This window comes from Balaenoptera ricei, chromosome 20 (assembly GCF_028023285.1).
Source record: "Balaenoptera ricei isolate mBalRic1 chromosome 20, mBalRic1.hap2, whole genome shotgun sequence".
NCBI classification, from domain to species: domain Eukaryota; kingdom Metazoa; phylum Chordata; class Mammalia; order Artiodactyla; family Balaenopteridae; genus Balaenoptera; species Balaenoptera ricei.
The window spans coordinates 5,767,626-5,788,133 of NC_082658.1; the positions used below are offsets into that span (position 1 = coordinate 5,767,626).

Below are 20,508 nucleotides of genomic sequence, written 5' to 3' on the forward strand. Positions count from 1 at the left end.
GTGCAAGAGGGGTTCCGTCTTCTCCACACCCTCTCCAGCATTTATTTATTTTTTAAAATACATTCTTTTTATTTTTTAATCAGCACCTTAATAGATTCACAATTACTTTATCAGTACTGATCTTTTTTTTTTTTAGCTGCATCAGGTCTTAGTTGCGGCATGGGGATCTTTCGTTGCAGTGTGTGGGCTTCTCTCTAGTTGTGGTGCACGGGCTCTAGAGCACGTGGGCTTAGTTGCCCCGTGGCATGTGGGATCTTAGTTTCCCAACCAGGGGTCTAACCTGAGCCCCCTGCAGTGGAAGCATGGAGTGCTAACCACTGGCCCTCCAGGAAGTCCCTCCAGCATTTGTTATTTGTAGACTTTGATGATGGCCATTCTGACCAGTGTGAGGTGATACCTCATCGTAGTTTCGATTTGCATTTCTCTAATAATTAGCCATGTTGAGCATTTTTCATGTGCCTTTGGCCATCTGTATGTCTTCTTTGGAGAAATGTCCATTTAGATCTTCTGCCCATTTTTTGTTTGGGTTGTTTATTTTTTGGATATTGAGCTGTTTGAGCTGTTTGTATATTTTGGAGATTAATCCCTTGTTGGTCGCATCATTTGCAAATATTTTCTCCCATTCTGTAGGTTGTCTTTTTGTTTATGGTTTCCTTTGCTGTGCAAGAACTTTTAAGTTTAATTAGGTCCCATTTGTTTATTTTTGTTTTTATTTTCATTCTATAAGACGGATCCACAAAGATACTGCTGCAATTTATGTCAAAGAGTGTTCTGCCTAAGTTTTCCTCTAGGAGTTTTATAGTATCCAGTTTTACACTTAGGTCTTTAATCTATTTTGAGTTTATTTTTGTGTGTGGTGTTAGAGAATGTTCTAATTTCATTCTTTTATATGTAGCTCTCCAGTTTTCCCAGCACCACTTACTGAAGAGATTTTCTCCATTGTATATTCTTGCCTCCTTTGTCATAGATTAATTGACCATAGGTGCGTGGGTTTATTTCTGGGCTTTCTGTCGTGTTCCATTGATCTATCTTTCTGCTTTTGTGCCAGTACCATACTGTTTTGATGACTATAGCTTTATAGTATAGTCTGAAGTCAGGGAAGCTGATTCCTCCAGCTCTGTTTTTCTTTCTCAAAATTGCTTTTACTCTTTGGTGCTTTGGCTATTTGGGGTCTTTTGTGTTTCCATATAAATTTTAAAATTTTTTGTTCTAGCTCTGCAAAAAATGCCACTGGTAATTTGATAGGGATTGCATGGAATCTATAGATTGCCTTGGGTAGTATAGTCATTTTGACAATATTGATTCTTCCAATATAAGAACACGGTATATATTTCCATCAGTTTGTGTCATCTTTGATTTCTTTCATCAGTGTCTTTTAGTTTTCAGAGTACAGATTTTTTCCTTCCCTAGGTAGGTTTATTCCTAGATATTTTATTAGGTTGGCCAAAAAGTTCGTTTGGGTTTTTCCGTAACATCTTACTGAACTTTCTGGCCAACCCAATATTATTCTTGATATGATGGTAAATGCGATTGTTTCCTTTATTTCTCTTTCTGATCTTTCATCATTGGTGTTTAGAAATGCAGATTTCTGTGTATTAGTTTTGTATCCTGCAAGTGTACCAGATTCATTCATGAGCTCTAGCAGTTTTTTGTTAAGAGTCTAGGATTTTCTGTGTATAGCATCATGTCATCTGCAAACAGTGACAGTTTTACTTCTTTTCCAAATTGGATTCCTTTTATTTCTTTTTCTACTCTGATTGCAGTGGCTAGTACTTTCAAAACTATGTTGAATGAAAGTGGCAAGAGTGGATATCCTTGCCTTGTTCCTGATCTTAGAGGAAATGCTTTCAGCTTTTCGCCATTGAGTGTGCTGTTAGCTGTGGGTTTGTCATATATGGCCTTTATTATCTTGAAGTAGGTTCCCTCTGTGCCCATTTTCTGGAGAGTGTTTATCATAAATGGATGTTGCATTTTATCAAAAGCTATTTCTGCGTCTATTGGGATGATCATATGGATTTTATTCTTCAATTTGTTAATGTGCTGTATCACACTGATTGATATGCAGATATTGAAAAATCCTTGTATCCCTGGGATAAATCCCACTTGATCATGGTGTATGATCCTTTTAATGTACTGTTGGATTCAATTTGCTAGTACTTCGTTGAGAATTTTTGCGTCTGTGTTCATCAGTGATATTGGCCTGTAATTTTCTTTTTTTGTGGTGTCTTTGTCTGGTGTTAGTATCAGGGTGATTGTGGCCTCATAGAATGAGTTTGGAAGTGTTACTTCCTCTGCAATTTTTTGGAATAGTTTCAGAAGGACAGGTGTTAACTCTTTGCTACATGTTCAATAGAGTTCGCCTGTGAAGCCATCTGGTCCTGGACTTTCATTTTTGGGGAGTTTTTTAATCACAGATTCAATTTCAGTACTTGTAATTGGCCTGTTCATATTTTGTTTCTTCCTGGTACAGTCTTGGGAGATTGTACCTTTCTAAGAATTTGTCCATTTCTTCTAGGTGTTCTCCATTTTATTGGCATAGAGTTGCTTGTAGTGGTCTCTTATGTCGGTTGTAACTTCTCCTTTTTCATTTCTAATTGTTTTGGTTTGGGCCCTATCCCTTTTTTTCTTATGAGTTTGGCTAAAGGTTTATCAATTTTTGTTTATCTTTTCAAAGAACCAGCTTTTAGGTTCATTGATCTTTTTTATTGTTTTATTAGTCTATTTATTTCTTCCGTGACCTTTATGATTTCTTTCCTTCTACCTTTTGTATTTTGTTTGTTCTTTAGTTGCTTTAGGTGTAAGGTTAGGTTGTTTATTTGAGATTTTTCTTGTTTCCTGAGGTAAGCTTGTATCACCATAAACGTCCCTGTTAGAACTGCTTTTGCTTCATCCCATAAGTTTTGGATCCTTGTGTTTTAGGTTTCATTTGTCTCTAGGTGTTTTTTGATTTCCTCAGTGATCCATTGGTTGTTTAGAAGCATATTGTTTAGCCTCCACGTGTTTGTTTCCCGCCTAGAGAAGTTTCTTTAGCATTTGTTGTAAAGCTGGTTTGGTGGTGCCAGTTCTTAAGCTGTTGCTTTTCTCTGTCAAATCTGAATGAGAGCCTTGCTGGGTAGAGTAATCTTGGTTTTAGGTTTTTCCCTTTCATCACTTTATATTGTGCCACTCCCTTTTGGCCTGCAGAGTTTCTGCTGAAAAATCAGCTGATAACCTTATGGGAATTTCCTTGTTGCTTTTAATACTTTCTCTTAATCTTTCATTTTTGTCAGTTTGATGACTGTGTGTCTCGGCGTGTCCCTCCTTTGGTTAATCCTGTATGGGACTCTGCGCTTCCTGGGCTTGGGTGACTGTTTCCTTTCCCATGTTAGGGGAGTTTTCTGCTATTATCTCTTCAGATCTTTTCTCAGACCCTTTCTTTCTTCTTCTTCTGGGACCCCTGTAATGTGAATGTTGGTGCATTTGATGTTGCCCCAGAGGTCTCTTCAGCTGTCCTCGTTTCATTCTTTGTTCTGTTCCGCGGCAGTGGTCTCCACCCTTCTGTCCTCCAGGTCACTCGTCCGTTCTTCTGCCTCAGTTCTTCTGCTGTGGATTCCTTCTGGTGTACTTTTCATTTCAGTTATTGTGTTCTTCAACTCTGTTTGCTTGTTCTTTGTATTTTCTAACAACTCTTTCTTAAAACTTCTTGTAGCTCCTCACTCCACATGCATTCTTTTCCCAAGTTCTTTGCCTTGGTTCGCAGGCTGCAAGAATGTAGTTTTCTTGCTTCTGGTGTCTGCCCCCAGTGGGTGAGGCTGGTCTAGAGGCTTGTGCAGGCTTCCTGGTGGGAGGGGCCAGTGTCTGCCCTCTGGGTGGGGCAGGGCTGTGTCAGGGGGCATGTTGAGAGGTGTCTGTGGGCTCAGGAAGTTTTTAGGCAGCCTGTCTGCTGATGGGTGGGGCTGTGTTCCCTCCTTGTTGGTTGGTTGGTTGGCCTGAGGCCTCCCAGCACTGGCGCCTGTAGGCTGTTGGGTGGGCCCAGGTGTTGGTGCTAATTACCCAAGCAAGAGGGCTGCCCAGGTAGGTCTGGCCCAGGCTTCTGTGAAGTCACTGCTTTTGTCCTGGGTCCTGGTGCTCTGCACCCTCCAAGAGTGGAGGCTCTGTTTCCTGCACTCCTGTGGGGCCCCTGCAGTCAAACCCCACTGGCTTTCGAAGCCAAATGCTCTGGGGGCTCCTCCTCCTGACGCCAGGCCCCCAGGCTGGGGAGCCTGATGTGGAGCTCTGAACCCTCACTCTTCTAGGAGGAAGTCTGTGATAAAATTATTCTCCAGTCTCTGGGTCACCCACCCGGGTGGTGTGGGAATTGATTGTGTCGCACTTGCACCCCCTCCTACCATCTCGTTGTGCTTCCTTCTTTGTCTTTGGATGTAGGATATCTTTTTTGGTAGGTTCCAGTCTTTTTTTTAATTGATGTTTGTTCAGCAGTTATTTGTGATTTTGGTGTGCTCATGAGAGGAGGTGAGCTCAAGGTCCTTCTACTCCGCCATCTTGTCTCCAGTCTGAATGGCTTTCTCCTGCTGGTAAGCCATCAGAATGAAGTGACCAAGTTTACCAGGGCCTTGATCTCTGATATCTCCCAGTCTGTTTCTGTTCCATGCCAAAATAGCATTTTCAGTTGTAGGTACCAACATATTTAACATCACCTAAGGAATAGTTACTCTTCAGTTTCTGTTGTGGAATGTACTTAATTATCTCTTTTTTCTGGGCTTCCATCGCGAGTGTCAGTGTAAACTATCTGTGTGACCTTGAGCAAGTGACTTAACCTCTCTGTGCCTTGGTGTCCTCATCTGGTGTTTGGCAGAGATGCTTTGCAGCTGTACGTTGAGAGAGATACAGCAGTCGACAGCCCCAAACCAGCTCCACCTTGACCCCAGGAATGTGCCTGTGCAGATGAGCTGAGCATTGATTCTTAAAATGATGTGGGTGACTTTGAAAAAGCCGTCTGAAGTTTGTCCAGATTCTGGAATTATTTGATTACGTCCACAAAGTAACAGGGGAAGGTTTCCCTATCTACGCATTGCTGCCCTCTGAGGTAGGGAAATCCTTGAAGACCTCTTATCGAGTCTTTTAATGATTTCTTAGTAATGTTCAAAATAGTGTAAGAGAGTTAAGGTCAGCTGATAACTGATTGATTCTTTTCTTAGATTCAGATCTAAACAAACGCAGCATGATCCAGGGATATGTCTCTTGGCTCCAGTTTGCAATATTTTAAACTTGCCTTACGAGGATGCATGTGTTGTTCATACTATGACGTAAGTTTGTTTGCACAGCCAGGCCCACCCATTTATGTGATCTGGCAGATTCCAGGCTTCCTTAGGAAGACTAGAGGTTCTTTTCAAAGCTGGAGTTGTCCTTGAATGAGGATCTGCTCTGTGCAAAGCCAGTGTGCTTCAACCAGGAGACAGGAGCTCGTGTCTCCACAAAGCCAGGAGAGAAGTCTGGAATGCTCTTAACATGCTGTTCCGTTTTAAACAGCCTCCTACATTTTGTCTCTTAAAATTGTGCTCCGCATCTTCCCTGGCATTGTGGGAGCTTCCCTGGGTAAGCAGCAGTGCTTAGGTTCTGCTTCCAGGGCAGCCGCGTGCCTTCCCGAACACGGCTTCCAGCAATGTGTGTAGAAACGCAGCCTGAGAATTCCCATCCACCCTGCAGAAGAGTTAACAGTGATACCCAGGCTTCTCTCCATCCTCGAAGATTTACCGGGAAGGTTCGGTTACTGGAGGCTGGAAACATTCACAGGCACGTCTGGACACCCTGCTGTAACGCGCATGGTCTGTATAAGGTGCTACCTACTTGAGTTGAGTTTAATCCTGAGTGATAATACCTGAAATACTGCCTTTTTTCTATATATATTAAAATATTCAGCTATTAAGAATAAATCATTTTGTATTATCATCAGTGGAGTGTTTTATACTTTATGGGAAGCCCTATCTGCTGCTACTATTTCTTTCGGTCCTTTTTTTTCCTGATTTACAGATTATCCAGTTACCCTCAATACCTGCTCCCCCCGCCCCCGCCATGTTTGTCCTACATATAACTGTTAACCACTCTTCATAACAAAAATATTTTCAAAAAATATTCCTCTGGGGCTTCCCTGGTGGCGCAGTGGTTGAGAATCTGCCTGCTAATGCAGGGGACACGGGTTTGAGCCCTGGTCTGGGAAGATCCCACATGCCACGGAGCAGGTGGGCCCGTGAGCCACAACTGCTGAGCCTGCGCGTCTGGAGCCTGTGCTCCGCAACGGGAGAGGCCGCGATGGTGAGAGGCCCGCGCACCGCGATGAAGAGTGGCCCCTGCTTGCCGCAACTAGAGAAAGCCCTCGCACAGAAACGAAGACCCAACACAGCCAAAAATAAATAAATAAATTAATTAAAAATTAAAAAATTCCTCTATTCTGGTTATTTGCCTCTCCCAGACACTTACCTGTGAAATGGGTAGTCGGTGTGTCCTCGGGCAAGTTATCTAACTTAATTGGAGCCTCCTTGGTCCGGACAGTAAAATGGGGCTAATTATACCTACTTTGCAGAGATTTGGTCAGATCAAAAGTCTTGCATCTGTTAAGTCCAGCGAAGTGTCACACATAATAGGAATGAAATAATAACAGCTTTTCTAACACCTCCTGTGGCCTCATATTGCGTTCACATCCTGAACTTGAACTAAGCGAGAGAGGCCCCGCCACAATCCACGCCAAAATCCAGCTACCACCTAGGTGCTCACTTTTGTCCGCCCAGCGCCGTGCAGCCTTCCTTACCTGCAGTCTCTCGTTTTATCCTCACGACCAGCCTGTGAGGCCAGAGCTGCCACCACACTCATTTTCTAGAGTGAGGGAGCAGACTTGAGGAGGTTAAGTAATCTGCCTGCATGGCTGTGTAGGGTTCGTCACATAGCAGCCCAGGGTGGAGCTGGCGTTCAGACGCCCGAATCTGCCTCCATCTCCGGGGCCGGCTGTCCTCTTAGCCCCGGCCTCACCCTCCCGCTCCAGGCCGGATAAGGCAGCTGCCTCCATCTGCCAAGGGCAGGGGGCCTGGTCCTACGGCGCACTGTATATTGTCCCTCTTGTCTCCATTCCTCCAATCCAAAGGCACAGCCCTGCCTCCCTGCTCCTTTCCCCGTGGATTAAGTTGCATTGGGGTTTGACTCAGACAGTGACCTAGACCACACGCATTCACTGATCCACGTCACTTCCTTACGTCCCCGGGATAAGCCTCACTCGTACCATCCACCTCCAATTCCTTACAGAAGGCATGCACAGAATCTCGTCTTACATTTAGGGAAGCCATATAGGGAAGCAGCTGTCATGCTAAAGAAACCACTTGATTTAATTGTCTGTTTACAGCAGCAGCTGAGGCCGTGTGCACAGGAAGTCCACGTGCCGCCCAGAAGTGTCGGCGGCAGGACGGGAGCTGAGCAGAGGATAGTCACTGTTTCCCATATACTCGAGCTTTTGGTTTTACGTACATTGTGCTCCCCCGTTTTATGAATAACTCGTCCCTGCCACACTCAGTCAGCCTCCGCTCCCGCTGTATTTTCAGGAGCTCATTCACTTACAGGAGGAGAGGAAATTGAAACAGGCTGCTTCTGCACCTCCTTGCCTGGTTAGGCAGGCAGCGGGCTAGCTGAGAACAGGATCCCCCAGGATGGCCTTTGGGCGTCTTCACTAGAAGGTCCTTCAGTTCCCCAGACCGACCAGGGGTATTTTCTGGTAAGTTCTACCAGTTGACTCTTACTTACTGGCATAATGGCTCATTTTTCAACACTACAAGAGAAAATGTTAATGGTGTGACTTTTAGTAAATTCAGATCCTAACAGAAAAATCCTAAATTGTCTAGGGCACCATAGGAGATGGCTTTCTGAGGAACTTGATGGATTCTGCTCATAAATGAAGCTCCATTTCTGGCCTGAAAAAGGCCTTGAGATTCAAGCCCCACCGTCACTAACCCAAAGAACAGGGCTGTGGACGCATAAAGACCAGGAAATCCGTCGTGTGAGGAAGGCAAGGCCTGATAGTACAATTCTCTTGCAGACTAGAGAAGGCAAAGGTCAGGACAATTCAGAGGCCATCTCATGAAAGTGTAAAACATGATTTTCTTCCTGAGGAACCAGAAGATAGCAACCAAGAAATGTAAGGTGTGACATTCCCTTCCTTACCAAGCCGCCCCCGACTGTGCCACGTCTTAAGGCTATTATGTATAAATAACTCAAGGGATCGGATCGTTAGGCAGCAAAATAGTGCATGAAAGATGTTTAACTTATTAGCCTTTTAAAGAAATAAACAGTCTTGTCTGGCAGGAGACACAAATAAGATGAGGCTACTGAGACCTTGAAATTGGAACAATTTGGTCTACCAGCTGAATTCCCCCATTCTCTCTTAATTTGCACTCCTAAACCTCAGTCCGCTTTTATCTTGCTAATCACCCCTCGTCTGGCCCTCAACGGAGCAGTAGCCCAGCTCATCACCACTCACCCTGTAACACGGCCCCGATCCAGGGCCCTGAGCCCCCAGGCAGTAAGTGACCCGGGGCTCCTGGGGCCTCATCTGAGGGTGGAGAAGCAGACACTCTTTCGGGGAAGGGGGCTTGTGCGGTTCCCAGGCAGAAGCAGGTGCCGAACCCACTGGCCGGATGACAAGCTGCAGAGAAAGTGAAGCCAAGAGGAAACATTATAGACACTCCCTGTGTACAGAGAGGGCAGGGACTCCAGCCAGGCGTTCAGACTGAAACCAGGTTGTGAAATGCCTCCGTTTACACCTTAATTGCCAAAAACATACCTTTTGATGGACGTTAGAAATGGGCTTGTGAATTCCCCAGTGTTGCCGATCGCTTCCCACCCGCTCTCAGCGATCCCACTGGGAACCAGCAGGGGTCACCCTCCTCCTGTGCCAGCGCCGTCCCAGCCTAGGGCTGTGTACAGAACCCCTAATTAACAAGAGCTCAGTTGCTCCCCCCAGCCTTCGTGCTCCCTCTTTGGCCTCTGTCAGACTTTACTGGCAGGCCAGCATGCAGACATCCCCACAGGGACCAGCAAGCTTTTTCTGCAGAAGCCCAAACAGTAAATATTTTCAACTTTGCGGGCCATCTGGTCTCTGTTGGAGCTACTCAACTCTTGCCATCGTAAGCATGAGAACAGAGACAGTATGTAAATGATTAGCTTGGCCCTGTTCCAGTGAAACTATTTATGAGCACTGGAATTTTCATGTCCACACATCGCAAAATGTTACTTTGGATTTTTTTGTCACCACCTTTAAAAAGTCATTTTTAGGTCCCAGGCTGTACAGAAACAGGCAAAAGGCCAGATCTGACCCTGCAGGCTGTGGCTTGCTGACCCGGGATGGAGGCTCTCATATCAAGACTTGATATCAGTGGGAGGAGGATCCGTTCCCACAGGGACCAGGCATAACCAGGATGGCCCTGATTCAGAACAACTCTGGACCACAAGTCCTCCGCTAGACCCGAGGTTCTTGAATAAAAACCACACATGTGTTATGCGGCTAAGGAGAAGGAAAGCCTCAGGGGCCGAGGCTTTCTCTGCCTGAAGCAGAGACGATGGAGGAGCGAGGGGGTCTGGGAGGAGCGACCCCGTATGCGTGCCTTTCCCAGGATAGGTACTCGGAGCAGATGGTGTGAGAGTGAGGGCATCTGGGAATAGTGCAGGGCTGGGGAGCAAGGGTTCCCCAGGGAACCGCGCAGTAAAGGAGTGAGCCACATCTGTCCCCCTCCTTCCTGCACTCACCTTCAGGTAACTTGGGTTGAATAAAAGATTCATCTTGGGACTGAGGGAGGCATGGAGAGACATAGTTACAGCCGGGCTCTAACCACCCCCCAAACACACTGCCTGCTCATTAACATGTTCTGCACCAGCCTGATGCAGGTTTCCTGTTCTCAGAGCCCCACAGGGAAAGGAGCTGGCACCCCAGCCAGGGAGAATTGCAGAGGATGGGGGTGGCGGGTAGGTGTTGAATGTCTCTACTCCTGTTTCTAAGAGCTATACACCCATCCCCAGCAATGGCCAGGCACTAACAGGATGGGCTAGAGTTCAGTGCAGCCGACAGCACCAGGAGGGCTGGGCGTAGGGTGAGCGAGAACATTGTGGGTACATGCTCGCCGGACACTTCACTCCCCACCTCAGGCCAGTGAAGGTACAGAAGGATCTAGGTCTAGAAGCCAGAGAGTGGGCCCAGCACTCGGGGGGAGTCACACTTACTGTGCAAATTGGCATTTGGGTCCCTCAGGGCAGAAGCCAGCTAAGTAGTTAATACACATTATCCTGCGGACGTGGCGATATTTACACAGGGGACCTGCTGGGCAAAGAGAAAACAGAAGGATCTTCTTTAGCTAGTGGGGGAAACACACATGACAAAGCTTACCGGCAAGGGGAAGCACCAACTTCCCAGCCACATGACTGAGATGGGAAAGGGCACCTCAGAATGTGTGGAAGTAGGTGTCAGCTGGCCAGGCCTGTAACAGTAGCGTTAGAAGTGTCCCTAACACGCTGTCTTGGAGGACTTACATGGATGTGGAGTGTAGCATGCTTTTATTTACTTAGCTGTAGAAGGTTTGGCTGAGCAAAGGCCCACCAATCACACATCTTACTAACCCTCCTTCAGCCTCCCTCCCCTAAAATCCTCCCCGAACCAGGGCTGCCAGGAGCTCAGTAAGAACAACACACCCAGATACCGGAAAAGAAAGGACGGCGGTGCTCAGAGCACGGGGACCCTGATGGGGGCCCTGCCTCCGAAGTTTGGCCAGATAGGCACAGTGAAATGTATTTACGTGACACCCAGATGGGTAAAGGGAACAGAGAAGTGTCTCCTATGGGTCAGACCCGATGCGCAGGGCTGCCCAAGGGGTCCTACTTCCACCCGGCCCAACAGCCCTCAGGGGAGCTGGTCCCCTTTTCATATTTGCTCAAGGTCACACGGTCAATACATTCTGAAGCCATTGGGATTTGAACCGCAGTGAGCCTGCTCCAAGAAGCCCATCATGTACCGCAGAGGGTTTCCACTGCAGGGAGGCTGGGGGGAGCTACAGAGAGGCCTGCTGTGGGATTTCAACCTGGGGCAGACCTCCACAGGCCGCATCAGGAATGTGCATCCTTCCCCTGCCGGGAGACTCCCCCCAAATCCTGCTCCCCCATGTCCCCTAGAGCCCTCTTTCTGTCAGGGCCTCACCATCCTTGCAGAAACCTTGGTCATACCACGGACAGTCCCGGGTCTTGAAGGCCGGCTTCACATGGAGAAAGGGACATTCCTTGTTGTTGCAGCCACCTGAAAATCCCAGTGTTCTTTGTGCATAAGTGGGTTCATCTTTGCAGTCACTTCTGCCCTCCTGGAACAAGATTGACCCTGCCCCTTGCATATAAGCCACTTATCTGCCTTCTGGTGGTCAGCAGCTTTTTGAGGACAGCAAGATATTTCTAAACCTTCCTGCAACCTAAGAAAGGCAGATCGCAATCATACTGGCTAAGCGGGACTTGGGTGTGAATACACACATCTGGAAGAGTTGGGGCAGGGCCAGATATCCAGAGGTATTTAGAGGCTACTTGGGAGGAAGGAACGAGGAGAGATGGGGAAGGGGAGGACCCAGAGCCAGCAGCTTAAGATCCAGGAAGACATAGACGCTGCGTGAAGAAGTTGCCATGCACGTGGTGAAAGCTTCATCTCTATGATGAAACCTACATGGCTTCCAGAGTAAAGGGGTGCAGTTCTTTCTGGGGGAAATGCCAAGAAGAGCAGAGCACTGCTTCAAAGTTGGCACAGGGATTAAGATAAATGCAACACAGAGGGACACCTGTAGTTTCGCAAAGCCTGTGCTGTAATCTGTCTGGGGATTAGACCAAGACCCCGGGCTCCTAGGAGGAGCCAGCCCTGTTTGCATAGACCACAGGAGTTGGGGAGGGAGTCTAAGCCCTCTTAGCTTCCCCTTAGGGACCCAGGGGCTCTGAAGGAACCAAGGGGGAAGATTCAGCCCTGTTTTCACCTCATTCAAATAGAGAATTGGTGAGTGTTTCCAATCTCATCCTCCTTAAAAGCCTACAATTTAACAATGAAAGATCAGAAGGAGAAATTAAGGGAACAATCCCATTTACCAGCACATCAAAAAGAATAAAATACCTAGGAATAAACCTGCCTAAGGAGGCAAAAGACCTGTACTCTGAAAACTATAAGATGCTGATGAAAGAAACTGAAGATGACACAAACAGATGGAAAGATATACCGTGTTCTTGGACTGGAGCAATCAATATTGTCAAAATGACTGTACTACCCGAGGCAATCTACAGATTCAATGCAATCCTTATCAAATTACCAATGGCATTTTTCAGAGATCTAGAACAAAAAAAAATTTTTTTAATTTGTGTGGAAACACAAGAGACCCCAAATAGCCAAAGCAATCTTGAGAAAGAAAAGTGGAATTGGAAGAATCAGGTTCCCTGACTTCAGACTATACTATAATGCTACAGTCATCAAAACAGTATGGTACTGGCACAAAAACAGAAATACAGATGAATGGAACAGGATAGAAAGCCCAGAAAGAAAGCCACGCACCTATGGTCAATTAATCTATGACAAAGGAGGCAAGAATATACAATGGAGAAAAGATAGTCTCTTTTCAATAAGTGGTGCTGGGAAAACTGGACAGCTACACGTAAAAGAATGAAATTAGAACATTCTCTAACACCATACACAAAAATAAACTCAGAATGGATTAAAGACCTAAATGAAGACCAGATACTATAAAACTCCTAGAGGAAAACATAGACAGAACACACTTTGACATAAATCACAGCAGTATCTTTTTGGACCCTTCTCCTAGAGTAATGGAAATAAAAACAAAAATAAACAAATGGGACCTAATTAAACTTAAAGGTTTTGCACAGCAAAGGAAACCATAAAGAAAACAAAAAAGACAACCTAAAGAATGGGAGAAAATATTTGCAAATGATGCGACCAACAAGGGATTAATCTCCAAAATACACAAACAGCTCATACAGTTCAATATCCAAAAAACAAAAATCCCAATCAAAAAATGGGCAGAAGACCTAAATAGACATTTCTCCAAAGAACACATACAGATGACCAGTAGGCACATGAAAAGATGCTCAACATCGTTAATTATTAGAGAAATGCAAATCAAAAGTACAGTGAGGTATCACCGCACACTGGCCAGAACGGCCATCATCAAGGTCTACAAATAATAAATGCTGGAGAGGGTGTGGAGAAAAGGGAACCCTCGTGCACTGTTGGTGGGAGTGTAAATTGGTACAGCCACTATGGAGAACAGGTTCCTCAAAAAGCTAAAAATAGAGTTATCATATCATTCAGCAATCCCACTCCTGGGCATATATCTGGAGAAGACTATAATTCGAAAAGATACATGCACCCCTATGCTCATAGCAGCACTATTCACAGTATCCAAGACAGGAAAGCAACCCAAATGTCCATTGACAGATGAATGGATAAAGAAGATGTGGTACATACATACAGTGGACTATTACTCAGCCATAAAAAGAATGAAATGATACCATTTTCAGCAACATAGATGGACCTAGAGATTATCATACTAGGTGAAGTAAGTCAGAAAGAGAAAGACAAATACCATATGATATCACTTGTATGTGGAATCTAAAGAAAAATAAAAACACAAATGAACTTATTTACAAAACAGCAATAGATGCACAGACATAGAAAACAAATTTATGGTTACCAAAGGGGGAAGAGGGGAGGGATAAATTAGGACTTTGGGATTAGCAGATACACACTATTATATGTAAAATAGGTAAACAACAAGGACATACTATATAGCACAGGGAACTCTACTCAGTATTTTGTAATAACCCATAATGGAAGAGTCTGAAAAAAGAATATATATATATTATAGAATATATATATATATATATATAACTGAATCACTTTGCTGTGCACCTGAAGCTAACACAACATTGTAGATCAACTGAACTTCAATACATTAATTAATTAATTAATTAAAGCCTACAACTTAGCGCTTTTCAGAGCCAAAAGGAACGCCATTAGTGTCAATTCCACTGGTTTCCAAGCAGCTCCAAAGAGATCTATTTTTTTACATTGGGCTTGTGCAAAGCAAGGTTTCACCTGAACCTTCAAGAGTACCACTCCTTCCCCAGAGTTTCAACCCCACTCTTACCCAGTTCTCTCATTTCACAAACGAGGACACCAGGGCTCAAAGAGGAGAAACGTGTCCATTTCCACCCGCTTCCTCATACTGACAAAGGGTTTTCTTCCTGCTGTTGGTGCGCAGCTCTCGGTACAGTGCTAACTCTGGGCTCCATCCTTCTGAGGAATGGAACTGACGTCCCCCCGGGGGCTGGTGAACATGGGACAGAAGGAGACTGTGGGAGATCCTCTGTGCACGGGGGTGGGCTTTTCCACCCTGGCCTGGGTGCTGGCTGTGCGTTCCTCTCTCGGCCAGCAGGTGGCACCGCACCCCACCCGCCCGTCTGCCTGTCAGAGCCCCCTGCCCAAGGTACCTTTGCGACGAGCACATCCAGGAGCCAAAGCCCCCGGGCTCCCTAGCTCCTTTCAACTGCCCTTTCCCACTCCTACATCTCCCCAACAGTATTTTTTAAGTAAAACGATTTACTTCCAATGAGAACTGTAATTATGCTTTGATATTAGAAAAAGGTATTCGTTCATTTACTCCAAGAGCAAAAACACGTGTTGCCTACTGTAACCACCGGTGTATACGTCCGCCCTCACAGGAGGGATTATTTGAGAGCAGAGCGGACCCAGTTCTATTCCCGTATCCGTGCCCAGCACGTCCCCAATCCCCAAAAGAAAGCCAACCAAGGTTTTTGAAAGAATAAAGTGGCGTTTTAAATTAAGAGTTTTTTAGGTGACGACCAAGGGGGACCAGGCCCCATATACACTTTGTCCTTTCTTACAAGGGGCACATGTGGGCAACCCTCATGAATTGCCACCGCCAGGTCTCAAGTCCGAGGAGCAGGCAGGAAACAGAATTTGAGCCTGGGGGGAAGCTCTTACTGACCTTGGGGGGCGGGGTGCCTGCTTCCTGGATACCCAGGAATGCCCCCCCACCATGGACACTAATGAGGAACAGCTGCCCGCAGCCCCCCGAAGTTTCAAAGCCAAGCCGCCTCAGTCAGAGGTGTCCCTGGAGGCTGGCCCAGCTCTCCCTCCAAGTCCCTCTTCGGAATACAGTTTGAAAACTACTAGACTAGATCATCCTTAAGGCGCCTTCCAGCTCTGAAAAGCACTGAACTGTAAAAGTTTATGGAGAAAGATAAGACCTGAAACACATGCACAGATCCCGTTCTTAACCCGGCACTGGCTTTCCCCTATGTAGCCCCTCAGATGACAAAAGACTTGAGTCAGAGGGGGGTGACATGCGGGTCCAGACCTGACCACACAAGGTCATTTCAGGGGCCGAACTTCTGAAGCTCGTGATCTCCCGTTTACAGTGACCTTCTATTGCCAATCAGTGATGCTAGTTTTCCATTTACCGAAGCGATGTAAAGTTTTCTTCTAAAAGAAGAGTTAAAAATAGCAAGATGGTGCGCGTCGATGGGGCAGGTGCTTTGCGGGGACGTGGAGCACCGTTAAAGTGCCTGCTGTTTGGGAAACACTGGTTCCGACCCACCCCAGCCCATCCCGGGGCTTGAGAGAGGGCCTGTTCAAGGCTCGTTTCCAGACAGCCAGTCTGGGTGCGTCATTAGCCGGGAGTGGACCAGGGAGGGCAACAATTCAGCCTTTGATTCCAGCCCTCTCCTTCCCTCGGCGGGACCAGCTGCGTGTGCCTGAGCCTGCTGGGGCAGTGAAGCAGGGCTCAGAGGACAGTTCCAATTTTTCTAGGGGGTTGGAGAAGCAGGCCCCCGCGGCCTGGTCTGCCAACCTGGGACACGCGAGGCCTCCTTTGGGGGCCCCTCCCAGACTTCATCCCATCCCTCGGCCCCCACTGCTACCCTCCGGGGTGGGGGGCAGGCACCAGGAAGGGGCATTACCGACCAAACTTTGAGTAGAAGTAGCACACTGGCATCCTGGTGACGTCGTACTGGTGCAGGAACTTGCACTGGTCGCCCTTCTTGCACAGCCCCCGGAGCCAGTGCTTACACACCACCATCTTCTCCCCTCGGTCGTGCCGGAAGGGGCACAGCTTCCCTGGGGACACCAGAGCACCCAGCTGGGGGTCCCCGCTCGCCTAGAGCCTGAGCCCAGCTCACCCCTGGAAGGAAGTCCCACCGTCCCTTCCCCTGGAGCCTGGGGGAGGCTAGAATTGGTGGCCAGACACGGCTTAAAACACAGCTTCAAAGCCCTCTCTGCCTGGCGTGGTGCCCTGGCCTTCTCGAACCCCGGGGAGCCCCCAGGCTGTCAGGACACCTTCTGTGGCACCCTCTGCAACCCTCCCCTCCAGCCTGATGGGGTGCTCCTACCAGACAGGAGAGCCCTGGTTTCCAGCCCTGGCCCCCCGAGCCGCCACCCATCCTAGCAAGGTGCCAGCACAAAGTAAGGCTCATAAAGGACCTGTTGAATTCACATCTTAAAAAACCAAATGTTCTGTTTCCTGATTCCAGAGATCTAACATGGTGACGTAGGAGCCAGCTTGGTAACAATTCAGAAGGAACTGGAAACGCTATATTTCACTCTTTGTCATCTTCACTCAGCTGGTCTTGCCGTCGGCAGGAAGGACACCCCTCAGTTTCTTAGCAGGACCCGTCTCGTGCTTGGCCACCTCTCCGATAGAATTTGTGGGGTGCTGGGGAGCTGTTCTTCTTAAAGAGCCTTACCCTCCAGCCCTGGCCATTGGCTTGCCTGGGTCTGACCTTCCAGACCTAAGAACAGTTTTATTTCTTTGCAAGAGGGTATCTCTGTGAACCACTGTTCTAGAGACTGGATGGACCAAGTTGAGGAGACAGGACCCCAGGAGGCGTCACTAGTCCTGGCTTCACAAAGCCTGGAGTGACCGACAAGCTCATTTCCCTCCCAACCCATCGTCCAGGGCTGCCCCAAACACGGACGAGGCATGTGGCAAAAATGGCCCCAGGTCCCCCCCGTGCCTGGGCCCCTCCTGGCCTCCCAGCTTCCCAAGAACAAAATCACTTGGATCCCAAAAGCAGGTCCTATACTCATTGAGTTTCTTAACCTGGATCTCTAGGGGGGACTGGAGACCCCCAAATTGGAGGCAAGACTTCTGGGGGCAACTGGGTTTCCATCGGAAGAGCCCGTGAGTGGTTCGGGAGCCAGGAGAAAAGCTGAGAGCTGCTACTTTTCAGTCAGGTACCCCACACCCCCCGAAGCGCTGCTTTTGGGGAGAAGGGTTTGGAAGAGCGGTTTTTCCGTTTTGTTTTGTTTTTTTGGCCACACCGCGTAGCATGAGGGATCTCAGTTCCCCGACCAGGGATCAAACCCACGCCCCCTGCGTTGGGAGCTCGGAGTCTTAACCACTGGACCACCAGGGAAGTCCCCACGGAAGAGCATATTGTTGAGCCACGTTGGGATGGGGGAGAAATAAGGATGCTTGTTGTAGCATCTCAGAGACTGTGGCCAGAGCTTTCTTAGGACACAAGAAGTGGATGCAGGGACTTCCTGGTGGCGCAGGGGTTAAGAATCCAGCTGCCAATGCAGGGAACACGGGTTCGAGCCCTGGTCAGGGAAGATCCCACATGCCACGGAGCAACTAAGCCCGTGCGCCACAACTACTGAGCCTGCACTCTAGAGCCTGCGAGCTACAGTTACTGAAGCCCGTGCACCTAGAGCCCGTGCTCCGCAGCGGGAGAAGCCACCTCAATGAGAAGCCCGCGCACTACAGCGAAAAGCGGCCCCCGCTCGCCGCAACTAGAGAAAGCCCGCACGCAGCAACAGAAACCCAACTGAGCCATAAATAAATAAATAAATTTGCTAAAAAAAAAAAAAAAAAAAAAACAATCCACCTGCCAATGGAGGGGACACGGGTTCGAGCCCTGGTCTAGGAAGATCCCACATGCCACGGAGCAACTAAAGCCCATGCGCCACAACTACTGACCCTGCGCGCTAGAGCCCGCGAGCCACAAGTACTTAAGCCCATGTGCCTAGATCCTGTGCTCCGCAGCAAGAGAGGCCACCGCAATAAGAAGCCCACTCACCGCAACGAAGAGTAGCTCCCAGCTCGCCGCAACTAGAGAAAGCCCACGTGCAGCAACGAAGACCCAACGCAGCCAACAATAAATAAATAAATAAACTTATTAAAAAAAAAAAGAAAAAGAAATGGATGGAACGGCTGAGCAGGTCCCAAATCAATTCGCAGGACAAGAGTAGGGGGAAGGAAACCACTCCCCCGGCTGGGGGAAAATAAAGAGGTCGGAGGCCTCCTGGGAGCACGCAGCTGACACCCACAGACACTCCCACCGCCAGCGAGGCGGAAAGAAGGGAATGTCTCCTTCCAGGTAGCCCTGCCTGCCCTAATCAGTGCGAGTGAATCAGGGACATCCTAGGGGCGTGGGGGAAGGTAGGCTTCTGGATGGAGCCCCCAACTTGCCCTTTGCCTACTTTTCATAAGACTACAATTTTGTCCCGTCCCACCGTCCCCTCCCCAGGTGCAAATCCAACACCCTATTCCAGGCCAAGCTGAACCCCGTGTGGCCTAGAGAGCCCCAGCTGCCACCCACCCCCGACCCCAGGCCCACCTGCTGACCGACCTTTCTCGCAGAGCCCTTTAGCGAAGAAGCTGCACACAGCTGAGCCCGACTCTGGAAGGAGAAGAAGGCAAAGGAGGGGGGTAGCTTCCCCAGAGGCTGTGGCTGTCAAAGGGCCTTCACCCCTCCGTCAGCACGTCTCCCTTCTACCCGCCAAGGCTTGGGCCTGGGTGTCCTCAAGTCCTGGCCCTTGTGATGCCGGCCTCAGGAACCAGCCTTCAGCCTCCACACCTAAGCCCCCCAACTCTGAAACGGAGGTGCTGGAGGGGCCCAAGGCCAGCCTGGGAGCTCGGGAGGCCAGTGTGCTTCTTCCCAACTTCTTTCAATTTACCTCTCTTGGGTCTGCTTGCCCAGAAGCCAGCCCCATTTTTTTTTTTTTTTTTTTTTGGAGTCCTGGAAAGGTTGTAAGAGGGGGGCCTGAGAAGCGAGGGGCTAAGCTGGGGATCCCAGATGGTGGGCCCAAGCTCCCTGCTCCTTCTCCCTGGCGAGCGGCAGAGAGAAGGGGCCGCCCCATCAGGGAGCCAAGCAGAGGGGCCTGCAGAGAAGGCGTGGGGGGGGAGGGGAGGGAGGGGGAGGGGGTGGGGAGGGAGGGAGGGGGAGGGGGTGGGGAGGGAGGGGGGCGGCGGGGTCCCCATCCTCACTCACTGTCCATGCCCTGGAAAGGCAGGAGCCCAGTGTCCTTCTGCATCTCTACATCCTTCTCGAAGGTGAAGGTGATCTGCTCCAGCCCTGCAATGACCTCCTGCATCCTCTCTCTCCTGCTGGGGCTACTAAAAGTTGCTCAAGCCCCCCGCAGATGGGCCTAATATAGCTCATCAGAGGCCCTTAAGGGGCCAGGCTCTGATGCGGAACCCCATCACCCCGGCTGACTGCCGAGCCATACTCCCCAGGCACAGCTAGACAGGAGTTACCTGATGCAGGTGCAGACACCCCAGGGCCCCAGTCCCCTCCACCTGTACATAAGTCCCACTCCCAATGCGTGCTGCTGGGGAAGGATGAGCAAAGCCCCACACGCTGCTTATCTCTGCATGTTCCCAAAGACGCCCATGCAGACGTAACCAGGCCCGTGTTCGTACTTTTAATGTAAAGACACAGCCACAGGTGAGCTGTGAGGAGAGTTGCACAAACCAGCCCCGGCGCGGCTGCGCTGAGTCTTCTTGATTCGCGGGAGCTGGCGCTCGGGAGCCGGAGGGCCTGGGGGCGGGGCGAGCGGTGCAGAGGGAGGGAGCCCCACCCCGGCCTCCGCATTTCCCTTCAATCAGGCCCCAGCCCAGCCCTCCCTCTGGGACTCCTGACGCCCCTCCTCTGGCCTGAGTGACAAGCCAGAGTGAGCTCTTCACGGGAGAGAGGGAAATGGACCGACATCCAGAGAACTCGGAAACAGCGGGATGAATAGCGCTTTGTTTACCACGCACACGATCCCGTGCTGGGCCGGGGGGTGGGGAGGAGGTGAGACCAACCGGAGGCCGCGGCCTCGCAGCCCGGGCTCCACCCGCCACCCCGGCGCCTCCCACCCCTGAGAAAGTGCTTTGTAAACGAAATCTCTATGCAAATGTTGTTTTATCATTATTACACCACCCCTGCCCCCAAGGCTGGGGACGTCGGAAAAGGCTTTCCAAGGAGCATCTTCGGGCTGTAACTGGGGCAGGCTTCCCCCTCCCCCTGCTCTGGCCCCCAGCGGGCCTTCCCTGCCGACGGAGCCGAGGTTTCAGAGCTGCTGGGGAGCGGATGCCCGCCACCCAAGCGCCCTCCTTCCTGGACCCAGAAGGGCGAGGCGGGCAGCGCCCTGTAGGCCTGCGGCCGGGCCAGCAAGAGAGA

The 20,508-nt window shown here is 49.1% G+C and overlaps 1 protein-coding gene across 1 annotated transcript; it reads right to left on the reverse strand.

The window, feature by feature from the left end:
* Nucleotides 1-2,444: 2,444 nt before the first annotated feature.
* CPSF4L (cleavage and polyadenylation specific factor 4 like) lies at nt 2,445-19,438 on the reverse strand. The gene is made up of 6 exons (XM_059908732.1): nt 19,336-19,438; nt 18,694-18,744; nt 16,028-16,180; nt 11,201-11,296; nt 10,234-10,327; nt 2,445-2,490 (listed from the first exon to the last, which is right to left on the reverse strand). The coding sequence occupies exons 1-6, from the start codon at nt 19,436-19,438 to the stop codon at nt 2,445-2,447; spliced, it is 543 nt and encodes a 180-aa protein (XP_059764715.1).
* Nucleotides 19,439-20,508: the final 1,070 nt, after the last annotated feature.